At 44.5% G+C, this 16,649-nt stretch overlaps 1 protein-coding gene across 1 annotated transcript in view; it reads left to right on the forward strand.

Annotated features, from left to right (window-relative positions):
• The first annotated feature begins 6,619 nt into the window (after positions 1 to 6,619).
• The window catches only part of SH3RF3 (SH3 domain containing ring finger 3), a 253,415-nt gene continuing 243,385 nt past the window's right edge, over positions 6,620 to 16,649 (forward strand). Inside the window, exon 1 of the mRNA XM_021545582.3 lies at positions 6,620 to 7,072. Within this exon, the coding sequence (XP_021401257.2) occupies positions 6,677 to 7,072 (396 nt within the window). The 5' untranslated portion in view covers positions 6,620 to 6,676. The remainder of the gene's footprint in view (positions 7,073 to 16,649) is intronic.

Below are 16,649 nucleotides of genomic sequence, written 5' to 3' on the forward strand. Positions count from 1 at the left end.
TCCTCACAAGGTGTCCAAATGTTTCCTATGATAGAAACATCAAAAGATGTCTCCCTGTGTAATAGACTACAGTATAATCCTGACAAGTGTGTCCTTATTATAGCAGAATTCACCTATTTATTTATTATTCATGAGTACATTGGAGTGTCTTCAGAAATATATTCTGCAGCAGGTAATCCAGTATGGAAAAACAAAAATGCGTACGTCTAATTATAAGTGACATTGAAAAGATCCTTAGCAGCATACTTCCTTGGCACTGGCAAAGTACTGCATTATAGATTAAAACAACACAAACATATTACAGTTTGTATAGTGTTTCACTGTTGCTGGATGTATGTTGCTAAGAAACAAAATTGAAACATCTCTTTTGAACCTGAGCCCCTTGTGAGTGTGGCATTGCATATGTCATAAATGTTTTTCACTTTAGGATGGATTAAGTGCCAGACCAGGAAAAATAGGGAGGTTCATTAGTCTTGCATGTTTTCCAATCTACTGCCAATTAACCCAACTATTAAAGTAGTAAAAACTATGTAAGGAGCTTCAGTGTCTTCTGAGATGAAGTGTTGACAGCTGCTTGTTTGAATATTAATAAAGTCTATTGAGCTATTCCTTGCCTGTATAGTCTGTAGCTTGAAACTGTGAAGATTTCTCTGTATATTACATCTCTACATTTCTAAGTATATGCCTGTCTGTGGAGATGGTACCCATTTCATCCCTATAAAGAAAATTACAACTTTGTGCTCCATTAAACATTTATTTTGCCAGCATTGTTGGTTGCTGTTTCCCCTCTTCAGTGTAAAGAAGTCAATGCTGATTGAAAGAACACGTGTCCTCTTTCACACGTGGTAATTAATCCTTATTCTTCCAAACTTCTACAAATAAAAGTCAAAGTTATTCCTAAACCATATGCAAGAAAAGTTAATTTTCCTTTAAAAAATAAAATTACAAAGTTAAAAGTGTGACAGAGAAAGGAAGAATTTTACAGTGCACAGTACTGCACAGAGAGGAGCCCTCTAGCAGCCTCTCACAGGAGGCACCCCTGTAGCCCCCCTGCTACCAAAACCTGGCTATGCAAACCCAATACAGAGACTTTGTCAGACATCCTCAAAGCTGTTGTTAATTTTACATGTGATTTAGTGGGAAGAAATCAACTAAATGGAAAAAATATTTTGATTAATGGGGTAAACAAATTAATCACTAACTGAAATATCTTTCAGGGTTTTTTTTTAAATCTGTTTTGCTACAGGAGGAAAATTCAATCATGATTGACAAAGACAAAATAAATAGAATGTGGGGTTTTATCATTTTACAGAAGTTTAACTGACTCCGAGAGAGGGCAAGGAAATATAGTTCTGTATACTGCATTCATGACTGGAAAAAGTTCCTCAGGACTAGGAAAATATTCCTCTTCAGCCTTTGATGCCATCAAGCTAATTCCCACAAAGATTGAAAGCTCCTTGTAGCATTCATGTCAAATTCACTGCAAGAAGGTAGTTTCATAAATGCTTGAGGCCCTAGGAAAAAGTTACAGAAAAAGTTGAAGTTTATACTTTATAAAAGCACAAGGTGCATCTTGAAAGCCATGCCCAAGGAAGGTTTTACAATCACATTGAAAGGGCAGTGCCTTCCAGAAGGGCTGGACGTGTTGTAAGATCTAAACAACAGACAATGCCTCTGTCCATATCTTAAAAAAGTCTCCTGAACTACCACAAATGAGATAAAACTTGTCAGAAAACTGCAGTACTTTGATAGGCTGTCATACTGAGACTGGCCATGGACATGTATTGTCAGAGGACGTGCCACTTTTAATTCATACTTTCATTGAAACAAAACCACAGTATAATCCAGTTATTTTCCTAATGTCTAGTTTTAATAATTATTTGTAATTTTTATGGTCAAAGTTATTTAATTTTTTTTCTGGGTTATTTTTATTATTAAACACAAGGCGAGGAACTATTTTCTCCTCAGTACTAAAATACTTTTAAGAGCAATTAAAGTAACACGTCCTCCTTAAGGAGTCTTTTAAGTTGGCACTGAAAATAATCCAGAGCCCAAATGAGCAGATTTTTTGTGGCTGTCTCATATGGGGGAATCTCAGCTACCCTCTCCAGACCTTGATGTGAGGGCAGGCTGTCACACACATGCTGCCAGGACAGGTATTGCAACAGGCAATGTACTTCGGGGCTGTGGTCCTGCTGTAGCTTCTGTAAGCACTTTCAGCCACCAGTTTTGTACAGTCTTTTTTTTTGACAGGTTACCCTCTCCACATCTAAGAAAAAACTCTTTACAGTCTTTATTGCTAGGTTTCTACATTGGAGGGCAATATATGTGTATATGCACATGGAGGGATGGATGGATGGATGGATGGATGGATGGATGGATGGATGGATGGATGGATGGATGGATGGATGGATGGTGGATGGATGGTTGGATGGTTGGATGGACAGAAAGATCAGCTGATCTTGATCAAAAACCTTATCTCCAGTCAAAGGAGCAGAGAGAAAATCCCATAATAAAATTTGTCTGTTTGGCAGTTTTATTACCATGGTCTGAAATTTGGAATTTTTTTGTTAAATATACCTGATTTTTTTAGGTCAAATAAAAGGATGAAAAGGCAGAGCTGATGGGTTTTCCTCTTTCCCCCTGCTTGGTATTAATATCCAATAATGCTTTAATTTTTTGAATCTAAGTTTAAATAAAATAAGTAATATAAGTATAACTGAATGATCATTTAAACATATAGAGAAAATGCAGTAGTAAAAATTAACTGCTGTGAATTTCATCATAAGTTTAATCACATTGAATAACCTAAAATAATAATGCCTATCATTCATATAATGCTTTCCAGGTTTGGGAAGAACCATAAAAATAGAGCAACTCATTATTTAGTAGGCAAATATTCTCTCACTATGCAAATGGATAGTTATTGTGCTGTAGACTCTTAAAAGCAGAGCAAACATACAAGCAAGAATTGAGAATTATTTCTGTATTATCAAATCCCATTTGGCAGAAGACTGCAAAAGAGTTGGGCATTTTAAAGAGCAGCATGCAAATACATGAAGGCAATGCTGAAGGTGCAATGTTCATTTTCTGTCCTGAGAAAGTGCCTTCAAAACCAACATAGATATAGCTACAGATAGAAAAATCTGTCAAGCCTCTCCTGATTTGAATGAAATAGCAAGAGAGATCACACAGGGAAAAGAAACGGGAAAGCAGAACAATTTTTTAAATTTTGAATTGAGACACCAAGTAATACCTAGCACATTGTAATTTAAGGACAACTACAAATGAAGTCTTGGAACGCTTCAGCATCACTTTACTCTCCTGCAATAGTATTTTTCTTTTATGAATCTCTTCTTGTCTCTGGGTACTTCCTCACTCCCATCCACCATGGGAGTGAAGCCACTTCCACAGCCTGAAACAGAAGTTGCTTATCAACTGCCTTGTCAAACACATTCACCAAGGAATGTGCAGCAAAATGTGCAGCCACATCCCTGTGTGTAAAGCAGCACCTCTGCTTGAGAACTGTGTTAATCACATTATTTAATTAGTTCACAAATAATCACTTCACACTTATAATCTGTAGCTAGATGTTTTGGCAGCTGAGACAGGGAAATTAATAAAATCCACATTTGTTTAAAGTAAACCTGTTACATCTTCTTTATCTTTTTTTGGTTTTTCCAATGTGTTTTATCTCAGGTTTCTGAGAACTTAATCTTCTTTCTATTTCCAAACTTAATACTCTGAGTATTTAATTTCCTAATATCTAATGCAACTTTTCCCATGGTCTCTTTGGCAAGAAGAAAAAAGTATGTGGGATGATATTTTTTTCTTTCATTTCCTTTAGGCCTGGCCTGGGCTAACTTTCATTAAGTCCCAGGTATAGGGAGGTGCACAAACACACACTAAACTTGTAAATCTGAAAATGCTTCTCTTGACATCAAATAATTCAGAGGTGTTTTTTTCTAGTTGGAGCCAACTTGCAAGTGTCGTCCTCCTTCCATAAAAATGTGGTTTTATTGTCTCCTGTCCTTTGTGCCATTTCTGTATAAACCTTTCACTCTCCTAATCTTTGTCTCCCTTCCTTCTTCCTTACCTATTTTTCATCTCATGTCTCCTTTTCTCTCTCCTTCTCTGGTTCCACATTTCTTCCATCCTCCTCAGTGTCCCTCAGCAACTCCTTCCCTCACTTGCAGCCCTCTGGGGTGGTTGGAGAGCTCCCTGACTTGCTCTCCTTTGCAGGGACCTGATGTAGCTTTGCTTCTGCTTCAGTGATGGCACCCAGCTTCTGTTTAAGAGGGTATTTTCCAGGTGGATTACAGCAGATTTCAATTTTAAGTGCGTCAGTAACTTCTTCTATTGAATAATAAGTGCTTTGCACGCCTGCACCTACTTTAAGCCGTCCCAATACCAAGGCACCCTCTCATCACCTTTGGGGGCTGGCTCTCCAGTGCTTTGCCTGCTCTGGGGCTGTGTAACCGGGCAACTCTGGTGACAGGGTAGTTTGGTTGTAAACTCTGGAGCAGCCAGAAGAAAGGAGTAATGAATAGTGCCCCTCTAATCACTGGAGGTATTCTGGTGTGTAACACAGCACTTTTGGCTTTTATGTTTTGACAGTGATATTTAAGTTTCCACCTCTGAAGGAAGCAATTGAGGTGTTGAAACAATTATGCATATAATTGCAGACTTTCCAGCATTTCTCTCTCTTTGCTGAAACAACACTTTTTATCATTAAAGGTTCTCCACTACTTCTTTTTCTTAAATGAACAGTTTTACTCCAGAGAAAGTCAAAGTCCTCCATTGTGTTCCACATTTCTTCAGGAATCAGTATTAATGGTAGTTTAAAACTGTTGTGCTTAGTATTTCTATCTGCAAGGGCATATGTTGTAACCTTACTGGACATAACTCAGCAACAAATAACGATCTGAACTCTGTTCTGCTTTTATTTGGCTTTACACATATTCCTTCTAGAGTAGCAAAAGAGTAGCAAGAGATTAGTGGCTTTCCACACACTGAAATTTAATAAACTTTATTATACAGTGTCTAGATTACCCTTATCACAACAGGTTCAACTCTGTGTGCATTGGAAGTTAACTGTGGAGTCATGAAGCTGACAGAAAGATTTTGTGCAGCCATCATGACATGGCTCTCACAAAAACCCAATTTTAAAAGTGTCACTTAAGAGAAGGATAGGAGGGCTTCAGCGCAAGCACTTGGATTGCAATCCTCAATTCCAAAAGTGCTCTGTTCCAGCACAGGCACAGGTATAGAAGAAAAGACTCGGTTAGGGGTTGGACCACAAATGAAAAATCTCTTTGGCAAGACTATAATGTATTTCAGTTGTAGTGTCTGGGTTAAGCAGGGCCCTAAATCGTATTAATACTCAAAAGTTATACAAAAAGGGACTTGTCAAATGAAATATTTATATGAAGAAGAGCTTCGTTGGCAGCTTCTCTTAGGAGAAACTCTGTGCATAGTCCACATGTGAAACGGCTGTATGTCATATTTTTAAACTTCCTGCCGTTAATAAGCAGCACGGATGTCTAACTCCAAAATGACAAGGTCTCTCCCCTCACCGCACCAGCTCACACAGGACCCAAGCACATCCTGCTGCAGCCTTCGGGACACGGGTGCCACGACAGACTGGACGGCACCCGGGCAGGCAGCTGGCTGGAGCACAGGACACCAGGCAGAAAGAGAAGGCGCGACGCCCTCTCTTATTTTCACCCTTTCGGACCCCTCGGGGATGGGTACGATACGTTAATAATTAAATGGCAATTATTTGGGGACGCCCCGGGGCACCGGGGGTGACGGGCTGGGGCCCCGCGCCGCCGCCGGCCGCGCCCGCCAGGGGGCGCCGCGCCGCCAGGGATGGCGCGGCCCGCGGGCCGAGCGCGCTGCCCGGGCTGCCGTGCCCGCCGGCCCTGCCCGCCCGGCCGCCGCCGCCGACACCGCTCTCCGCGGGGCGCCGGCCGCAGGGGCTCCCCTCCGCCCCCGCCTGGGCGCCTTTGGCTTCCCCGAGGGGTCTCCTCCGCCTGTACCCGGCCTGTCCAGGAGCCTCCGCCGGGAGAAGGAGGAGGGAGCAGCGGCGGCGGCAAGCGGGCGGCGAGCCCTGCCGAGTCGGGTTACAGGGAGCCACGGAGCGGCGGCGAGGCGGGCGGGGACCGCCTGCGGGGCGGCCGCCGTGCTGCGGGCGCCCCCCCGGGGCTCCCCGCCGCTCCCCGCCCCGCGCGGAGGCGCGGCGGGCGCCTCGCCGGGCCCCGCCGTAGCTGCCGAGCCGCGCCGGGCGCCTCGCCGGGCCCCGCCGTAGCTGCCGAGCCGCGCCGGGCGGCGGGAGCAGGCGCGGGCAGACAGGTGCCCTCCTCCCGAGCCGCCGCGCTCCCCGCCGCTGGCATCGCCGCCGCGCCGCACGGCGCTGGGCAGCGCCGCCCAGGCAGCCCCCGAGGTCGCCGCCGCCCGCCGCCGGGGGCAGACCCGCCGCCCCGATGGCCCCCGCCGCCCCGCCGCCGCCCCTCCCTCGCCGCCGCCGGCCGCGGCGGCCCTAGGGGCGTCGGGGCCCTGCGCTGCCCCGCGGAGGGGAGGCGGAGGCGGCGGCGGCGGGGCGGGGGCGGAGGCGGAGGCGAGGGGGCGGCGGAGCGGCGGCGGAGCGGCGGCGGAGCGGGAGCCGGCGGCGGCGATGGACGAGTCGTCGCTGCTGGATCTTCTGGAGTGCTCCGTGTGCCTGGAGCGCCTGGACACCACGGCCAAGGTGCTGCCGTGCCAGCACACCTTCTGCCGCCGTTGTCTGGAGAGCATCGTCAGCTCCCGCCACGAGCTGCGCTGCCCCGAGTGCCGCATCCTGGTGGGCTGCGGCGTGGACGAGCTGCCCGCCAACATCCTCCTCGTCCGCCTCCTGGACGGCATCCGGCAGCGGCCCCGCGCCGCCGGGGGCGCCAGCGGCAGCCCCGGCTCCGCGGCCCCCGCGTACCCCCAGCCCGCAGCCGCCCCCAGCGCCGTCGCCGCCGCCGCCGCCTCGGCCGCCGCCAGCCTGCGGGAACTGGCGGCCGCCAGCCGCAGCGCCCTGCTGGGAAAGGTGGGTGCCGGGCCGGGCGGGCGGGCGGGAGCGCGGCCGGGCGAGCGCGCGTCCCGCGGAGCGCCGGGCGGCCCCGGCCTGGCGGCGGGACGTCCCGCGGGCGGCGGAGGGTGTCCGCCCGCGGGCACCGCCGTGAGCCTGCCCCGCACTTGCGGCCCGCTCTTGTCGTAGCTCCCCCGGTCTAAGGACGGGAGGCTCGGACGGGGATGCCCTCAAAGTACTCTGGGCGGCGGGAGCGGCCGGGACCGCCCCGGGACACCCCCTTTGGGTGGATTTATACCGGCTGCGGGGCAGCTGCTGCACCGGCGGGACCCGGGGCTGCCCCGGTGTAGAAGAGCCGGACGTGGAGTTGTGAGCCACAGAATGCCTCGAAAGCGCTCTTAGCCGGGCTGCGCCAGGTGCCTGTCAGGTGCGGGCAGAGCCGGCTCCCACCCTCCCGCTGCCTGCCGGGGGAGGCTCTGATCGCATCGCCCGGCCGGTCCGAGCCCGGCGTGTTCCTCCAGCCCTGGAATTCTCCCGGGCGCCGCCGGTGCTGCTACCACCCCACAGAGCCCTCCTGACAGGGACGGAGCGGGGTTTGAAGCTGAAGCTTCCCCTCTCAAGGGAACGTAATTTCATTTTTATGTATAAGGTGTGTGATTTATCGAAGGCGAGTACTGCAGCGTGTGCATTTATTTGTTGAACTCTTCAATCCAGTGCCCCATCTTGTGCCCTTTAAAGTCCATGACAAGGGTTTCATTGGCTCGAATGGGACAAGATCAGTTCCTTCCACTTTTCTGTGTTGCTCTTTCATGCGATCTGAAAATTTACTGTTGGACCTCGTCAGGAAACTTGGGAATTGAGACAGTCTTAAAACTGTGAACTTAATCTCACTTTTAATGTCATATATATGCTTCATATGTTTAATTGTCTTTGACTTTTTAATGAAATGCACTTGAGCTGTAGTTTAGTGTACAGGTTTTTGATTTTAAAAGGTCAATGTAGAGATTCCTTGTGAAGTGGTATTGCTATAGTAAATGTTTCAATTAATTAATTTAATTTTTCTTTTTCCTGAAAAAAAGGGAATCAACCCGTACGGCTGTTTTGAAGTTTTCCATACAGGAAATGATGGCAAATGCCACACATTGTTCTGTAAAATTCTGTCCAGGAGTTGGAATTGAAATATGCTAGGTAGTATTTCTGGAAGGGTAGATCCTTTATTATTGAGCTGTAGTCTTTAATGAGACTCAGGTACTTAATAATGACTTGTCCAATTTAAAGAAGAAAAGCAATGGAATTCTGCCTTCTGCTTTTTTTCCTCGTTTTTCAACCAGGCTTAATGCTGCAGCTTTGTCACAGCAGACAACCTCTGTCTTCTTAGTTTCACCATTATAGAAAGGGAAGTTTGCATTCATTAGGTAAGGTGCAATATCTCATGGTCTGGTTTGAAGTCCAGGCAGGCAGTCTCCTGTGGGAGGCAGGGTCTGCTGATTACACCTGCAGTGTTTGTGTTGGAGGGGCAGGGTCTTGCACCCTCACTAGGCTTTTGTGACCATCCAACAAGAAGACAATCTCTGGTTATGAAATATTTAAGTCCTAGTCAAGTTTGCATATTACAGTGGTGTGCATATGTAATAAAATGCTTGATGGGGAAAGCTATTCGCAAATTTTTAGGGAAATTGAATTTTCATTATTTTACCATAAATTGTCAGGCTTTTAAAAGGTTGCTTCCCTAGCCATTATTGCAGATATTATGTAGTAAATAAAAGCACGTTGCATTTTATAATTTTTTGTCTTTGATTGCATAGCACTTTGGTGAGCGTTGGCAATTCTGTTGTCCATTTCTGTGAGGGTTGTTACCCATCTGAATTTGACAGAAAGCAAAATTACATTACTTGAGAATCACGTTTTGGCTATTACAGTTAACAACTGCGATCCTTTTCCCTTTGCTGGGGTTAATGGGTAATTCTGGGGCAGTGGGTCTGCTGGGACAGAGTGGGTCTGTGGAAGTGTTTGCTTGGCCTTTTGACTGATGGCACAATTTTATCCTGGAAATCAATGCAGTGTGCTTGATCCTTACAAGGTTCATTACAGTGAAAGAAAGTCTGAACTAATCTGCTTTTAAAAAAAACAGCAGGGGAGAATAATCCTCCTTGGAGCTGCTGATACAGCTGATTGCTGAGCAGTCCTGGAGACAAGAGCGCAGAACCTCTCTCTGTACTAAACAATAGATGGTACAATCCAGGCTAGAATCAAGCTTTTTGAGGCTGATACGGAAGAGAAGAATTACACCCCTTTCTCTCTTGCATTGGTCTTTGACAGCTCAGCTGCCTTGAAAAAAGCAGAAGTGATTCTTTGTGATACATATATTTCAGAAATGCTGTAGATTTGCTGCCTGAGGCTTAAATGCAAATTACACTATTTTACTAATTATTACCTTTCATTTTAGATAATGCAGTATATAAAATAGGACATATCATTACGGGCTTTTTGGTTAGGAAGGAAACTGCTGATTGTGAAGTGTAATGGCAGAGAGCCAAAGTCACTTCTATCAGACTTCAATCTTGCCCGGTTCCTTGGACCGATATGTTAGAATCACACCAGGGATCTGTTTCTGTGAGAGTTTTAATTAACCTTAGAAGACAGTGCAGGGTCAGCCTCTTTGTTGCTATCATGCCTGTATTTTGCTTCTGCAGCTTATACTTCGGAGAAATTTCTTTGCATAGATGCTATTTTCTGAAATCAACACATGTTGTTTATCTCGTGGGCAAATCTCTGTGAGGTTTGTATTTCTTTATCAGGTCTCTGGCCTTTCTTTTTCCTTAGTTTGTCGCAGACTTGGTCTGTACAGACTGCTGAAAGCCAGTGTAAGAGGAGCTGAGCTGGGGGTGAACTGGCACTGGTGCTGTTTCTAAAGTTGTCCAAGACTATTCTTCAGAAACGTTCCTGAAATCCTGTAGGTGTTTGGAGATATGTGGTACACATCTTCAGTATGAGAGATGTGGAAGTGGCACATACCTACAAATACATGATTGAACAATATTTGTGATTATATCAGTATATAATGGTGTAACCCAATGCCTCTGCTTCAGCCTGTAAAAAAAACAAAACCAAAAAAAATTCAACAGTCCTGTTCTAAATGATATTGCATATTTTGAGATGTTCACATTAAAGCTGTTTAAATGCAGAGTATGGTATTATAAAAGGGAACTACTGCTGAAAGAGCACACTGGAAGAATGAAGGAAAGGAAATCCAACAACTGTGTGCCCACCCGCTCTGGGAATAGACAGGAGGCTAAGAGTGGTTTATAATGGTAGGCACATTACTCACAAGGTTATAATTTATTGGCTCCTCCGTTTCCATTACCACTGACGAATTGCTTGGGGAATTCAGGTTCTGTCAAAGTAAATGGCTCCCTTAGATTGTTGAGGCATTATGGTAAATCTGCTTTCTTTACTGAGTGTGGAATTTGGGGGCTTTTTTTAACAATTATTGCAGTTCATCACTTAAATTTTCTTCAGGAGTTCTTGAGATCTAATAGCCAGCTAAGTGCATGAAGTCTTTAGTAATTTCCTCCCAAACCAGGCATCCTCCACTCCAGGTGCAAGTCTTATTGCTTATTTGCTCATAATTCAAACTGAGAACAACATTTGCATGAAAAAGAAACAACCTAGTAAAACAAAACATGTCCTCTTTCCCAGAAGAGAGAACATGGCTGAAGTGATGGATAGGGATGTGGTGTCTTACCAGATAGGTTGTAGGTACTGGTGAAGAGTAAGATGTGCACATAAGGAAAATGATGTGTCAGCGTGCCTGAGCAAAGTGACGGATGGGCTGCACTCCCATGTTGCATGGGATGCATCTCATGTGTGTCAGCTTTGCAGAGCTATTTCTCTGTTTCAGGAGGAAGGCTGCCATTTCCTAGCCCTTGGCTTCATGCAAGTTTTGTAGGCAAAGGGAACAGCATTAATTTGCTAAATAAGCTTTTCAGCTATTCCGTAGGAATTCTCCAAAAGGGACATTCTGTCACTTTTTAAAGAGTTCTTCCTCATCCTAGCCTGGATACTGTGGATTAAAGGACCAGACCTCACAGTATTTCTCCACTCCCCTGTTTCTTTCCTTTTTGGTTACGTTGTCTATCAGGTGAAGATCCCACCCTGGGTTACACAAAAGGAAGCAGATGGAGTCTGGTGTTTATATGCATTTATATATATTATAGCAGGAGAGGATTGTGTAGGGGACACGCTTTGTCTTGGGGAGAGGGTAGTCTTCAGCTTGCCTTTTTAATGGTCAGGCTTGCACAGACTGGAGTGCTGTTCAGCAGTGTGCCATGTACATAAACCCAGGGACTTACCTTACTTTTGTTAATTCTCTTTGATTTATTTGCTTCTGATGCTGTCGTTTCACTGATCAGCACTTGAACTTTGTCATAAAGCCATCCAAAAAGGAGTGATGTTCCACATGTCAAAGGCTCTGATCTTGAGGATTTCCTTTTTGTCTGGCAGATGGCTAAAAATGTGTTTTGACACAGGAGATTAACTACCATACTAAAGGGTATTGTGAAAAATATAGCCAGAAGTATTTAAAACCCCAGCAGCTGAAGCTGTTTCCACAGAAATGAGTGAGCAAAGGAGAAGAGATTGCTGAGGGGCTGTGTCAGAAAAATTCATCATTCACTGAGCACTTGGACTTTCCAGAAAATGTGCCATTTGCAGGTGTCATCTTTACATCTGTTATGTTTTCCAGAAACAGAGTATTTTTACTCATTATTTTTTCTGTGTGATGATGTTATTTTACTTGCAAACTAGAAAAATGTGTGATGGACCTAATGCGACCAAAGGGTGCCAGTGCTGACAGTGGACTTTTTCTTCTGAATTGGCTCAGTGGCTCAGTCACACCTAAAAAAGTTGTGGGACAGTGGAGAAGGCTTTGTGTCATTAGCCCCAAACCCTCCCTATCACATGTCAGTGTGACATGCCTCTGTAGGACTCCTCTTGATGTCAAATGTGAATGCTAAGTTTAATCCCTGCACGTCATCCTTCTGAATGATTCATGATGGATGCTGGTAACGTTTAGCATATGACACGGTTCTGTGTTTGGTAGCTGGTTACTCAAAGACAGATGGATAGGCTTGCTCAGCTCAACCCTAAAGATCTGCACATTTCAACCCTGGCAATTTTTGCCCAGCTGCCCTAAAGCTCTGTTGTGGTTTCAAGGCATTTGTAGAACATGGTCATTTGTGTCTATCAAGCTGCATGACCTTTCTGGGCTTTCACATTTCCCAGCTGGAAACCTGCCCCAGTAGCACTAGCCCACTCTCATGTGCTTCTTAATCTTCCAAAGGAAGCTGCCCTATTAACACAGAATTATTACTAGAGGAGCTAGGTTTTGGGAAAATTGAAAAGTGCTGGCTGTATACACTGAAGCTTTGCTGGCTGTTTTCGGCTGTTGTGTGGGGTTTGGCAGAGATGCTGCGCTTGGTTTGCGGGGAGCGTCGGCGCAGGGATGCAGCGACGTATGCTGCACATGGACTGTAATAGTACACTGTATTCCTTGTTTCTAATCTTATCACTTCATGTTCAGGCAGACTCCTGCTTCTGGCTGGGTGCCCAACAGGTCAGACAGGCTGCAGGCACTGGCTGGTGATGCTGGTTGCCTGTACCTGCAGGTCAGGGGGACGCTACACAAGGCTCCTTCTAGATGAAGCTGTGTCCACACGATCAATAAGTTGCCACATAAAGTGCTACAGCAATTTATTTATGCCATGGAGGGTTTCTTTCTCTGAGAAGGTATTTTCTTATTTTTTTTCTTCTGTCTCATAATTTTGGTTTAGTACTCCCATTAGAATTTCATCTTGAAAAGGCTGGGTAGTTCTTGAGTTTTTCACTGTTGACTTTATATGGTCCCCTCTAATTTCACTATTCTGTCCAATATTTCATGTTGTTTCTCTTAAAAAACAGTGCTTAAATTTCAGCTAAAAGCCATCGTTTACTCTTGTCCTTCAGTGACCCACCTGAAATATCTTCAGTTGTGAGATGACACTTTTTTTCAAATCTGTAGATCATTCTTTCTTAGAAGCCTTTCCTTAAGCTTCAGGAGGCATAATAACTAATATTTCACTCTGGTTAATGTCTTTAAGCATTGCAACATTGTAATTGATGACCTCTAGAGCACTGGACTCATTCAGTGTTGAGGGACTTCTACAGACCAAAACTAGTGGGGGTGAACACAGTTTCAGCTTTCCTGCATTCACTCATCACATATCAAGCTAAATTTTTGTAAACATGTTCAATGCAGTCCTTTTAAAATCTGATATTTTACAGCAGGTTTTCCCAATCTGCCATGAGCTGTCATGAGAAGAACCCAGGATTAGTTCTAATAGGACATGAGCGCCTGGACAAGGATAAACTACAGGATCTGAGAAAGTTGCATGACCTTGGCATTGCCCAGCTCCCACAGCAGCTGTGCTTCTGCAGCTGGGGAGGGAGTGATGGGGAAAATACAGTGCCAGCTGAAAGCTACCTATTTATCCCTAGTCTTGCACCAAAACAAGCTGCTCCTAATGACAGAAGCCTCTTGCTTGGAGCAGCCTGGTGCTTTGGCTGGAAAGTTACTGGTCTGACCATTTTGCACCACAAAAAAAGAAAAAAAAAAAAAAGATAGAGATAATTAAAAAATGAGAAAAATTTGTTTCTGTGCATGATGCAGATGGGCCTGGGAACAGGTTCTCCCCATATACCAGCCCCATATCCTCTTTCTTTTGCTAATTTGGATTCCTCTGGCAGCTTGAGCCATGCCTTTTCCTGGCTGTATGGGGTGGTGGGGGGTTGCTGATGTACTAGTTTTACTCACTTGGCTCCATTACCGTCTTCCTCAGCAGTAATGTTAAACTTGTTACCTCCTCTTTGTGGGAAGTTTTGCTTATGTTGCTAGAGGATTGCTGAAAAACCTTTAAAAGTGTTTGAATAGCTTTAAAAAGAAAAACCCAGAGCATGCACCTAATAATTTAATCTAATTGTCTTTGTATGTAATTTGAATGGTTTTATTCCGTTAGACAGAACAAACATTAATTTAATGATGCATGTACATGAGATGGCTCTTAGGGGAAGAACAGAAGGAGAGAGTATTACTTTTGGTATTAAAAAGACATTTTGTTTTCAAAAGCAGAGAGAAAAATGTAAAACATCTGGAATCAAGAGCACTTTCTGACCAGTCTTTTGAGCATAAGTTCCATTGGTTCCACAGAACTTGCTGCTCAGTGATTGCTATCAGCTGGGGTGACCTGTGAACTGAGGTGATGGGCAGCTGAATATCTGCCCAAAGAAGCTGATGGAGCTCTTCGGGTGCCAGTGGAAGGACTCGTCACCTGGCACTGGGCTCAGTCTCTCACATCTGCAGGCCAGCTATTGAGGGGTTAAACAGTGAAAAACTTGCTTGGCTTTGTCTTACAACTGGTTTCTGGCACTTTCAAAGCATGGGTTGGCCCCTGCTGAAGTTTGGCTTCTTGTCCTGTCGGAGTGGTTGGGACTTTTGGTGTGACTGGTCTGTTTGCATGTGGTTGACCGAGGGCAGGGGTTTCCGAGGGACACAGATCCTCCTGAACAATTTAAAGCTATTTCTGCAGCAGGTCTCCATCTTGTCTCATTTTGGAAACAAGAGGGCTTTAGCTGTCTGGTTCACAGCACTGGGTGCCAGGAGAAGAAGGAAGGCTGCGGGATTTGCTAATTTAAAAAAGGGAGAGATGGAACTGTTTTCTTTCACCATGGTGTTTGCATAATATAATTTGACTCAGGAATGCTGAGGAATTTTTGTCCACTTGCAGTGGCAATGGGACAAAGGTGCAAAACCCTTTCCTGCTTTGTAGTATTCAGCCTCCTTTTTTTTTTCTTAGATACCTAAAGGATTTGTGGTAGGGAGGAATTCGTCCCTCATGTTGGCTGTCAACAGGAATATGATTTATCAGACAAGTGAAACTAATGCTGTATATGGTTAAGGAGTGCCTTTCTGTGCACAAAAATGGTATTTATGAGAAGAGATTGACTAAGAAGCAATGCTTAGAGTGTCTTTCCACTGCTACAGCAACAAGCACAAGAGTCTGATTATTCAGGCAAGTTAGCATTAATTTTTTTCCAAGTTTTTTTAAAATCTGATGCAAACGAATATGAATTTGCCATTGCTAATTTTAGAGTGGTCTGCTTGTATAAGATAACAAATCCCAGTTTTACTTTAAAGAGAAAGTATTTTAACAGAAGGCTGGCCAGATTTTTATCAAAATGCTAATGATCATTTCTCCTACAGTCTCGGTTATTTTCAGAGGGAGGACTAGAATAGATGCATAATCTGAATAATATTGATTTTAATATGTATTACTGTCTCATTAAGCTGTTACAGTCTTTCCCCTTCTGGACGAAGGTTCAATTAATTGCTGCAGTTGTATCTCTGAAGTGGGTTTAGGTGCAAGAAGCATAGAGGGAAAAGAGATTTAAAATGTTGACTGTGCAGTACTAGATGGACCTTTGGGTTAAGATATTACAGCCCTAACCAAATGAAGGGGGCACTGCTGTGTTTGATGTGCTGCCTCTTGATTGCCTTCCCTGCAACAGCTAAGGAGTCAGCCAAACACAGGCACTATCGTATTTACTTTCCTAAATGATCATTTCAGTAAATATTATTGAACATGTTTATTTGTGGATTACTTTCAGGCCAATTCCAATAAAAAACTCCTCTGTGACTTACTATAAAAAGACATGATTTTATAAATTTACTTTTTAATTTCTAAATTAATTTTGAAACAGCTTTAACAGCATTTAGTAGGCTGTCTCTTTACTGGCTGCCTTCATATGTGTTTTGAAATGCTTTTATTTCAGCTTGTACCAGGTTTACAATATTGTTGTTCTTATAAACAAATCAATATATTTTCATTTCCAATAACAGGAATAATTTATGAATTTGTAATTATTTTAATGCTGTGAAGTAGAAGGAATTAGAAGGAAGTAGAAGGAAGATTTTGTTTTGATTGACTTCAACTTACATTTAGTTGTCTGTAAACACTCAAATATAGGTATGTATACTATATATATTTATATCTATCTGTATATCTATCTCCCTGAATGTATATTTTCTTGTCAGGTTGGCCTGTTCCATGCATTCTTGTGTCCATATGTAATAAACTGTGCATTACTGTCAGACACAGGCGTGTGTTGTGTCACAGTTCAGTGGCTGGTCCGGCCACATCTCCGGCCACGTGCTTGTGGGGAGCCCCTGTTGCAGAGTACATGTCCTCGAGGGATCATAAGAGTGCACACACACAGCCTCCTGTTGCACCCCAAAACCACAGCCCTGTGCTTGTTGTGTGAGGGAGAAGGGATGTCCAGCAAGGGGTTGGCTGGAGAGGAGGAAGTGGAATGGGTCCCGATGTGCTGCAAGGCGCTCGTTCCTCGAGGATGCTGGGACAAGTTGTGACGGGCTCTTCTGATGCTCATTGCTGAGCCTCCTTGTAATTGCATGCTAAAAAAATGTCATGAGATGAGGCACAGAAATAGCACAGACTTTCCTGACAGAAGTGGGATCTGTAGCATGTTGAGTGGGCACGATGCA

Source organism: Lonchura striata, chromosome 2 (assembly GCF_046129695.1).
Source record: "Lonchura striata isolate bLonStr1 chromosome 2, bLonStr1.mat, whole genome shotgun sequence".
NCBI lineage: Eukaryota > Metazoa > Chordata > Aves > Passeriformes > Estrildidae > Lonchura > Lonchura striata.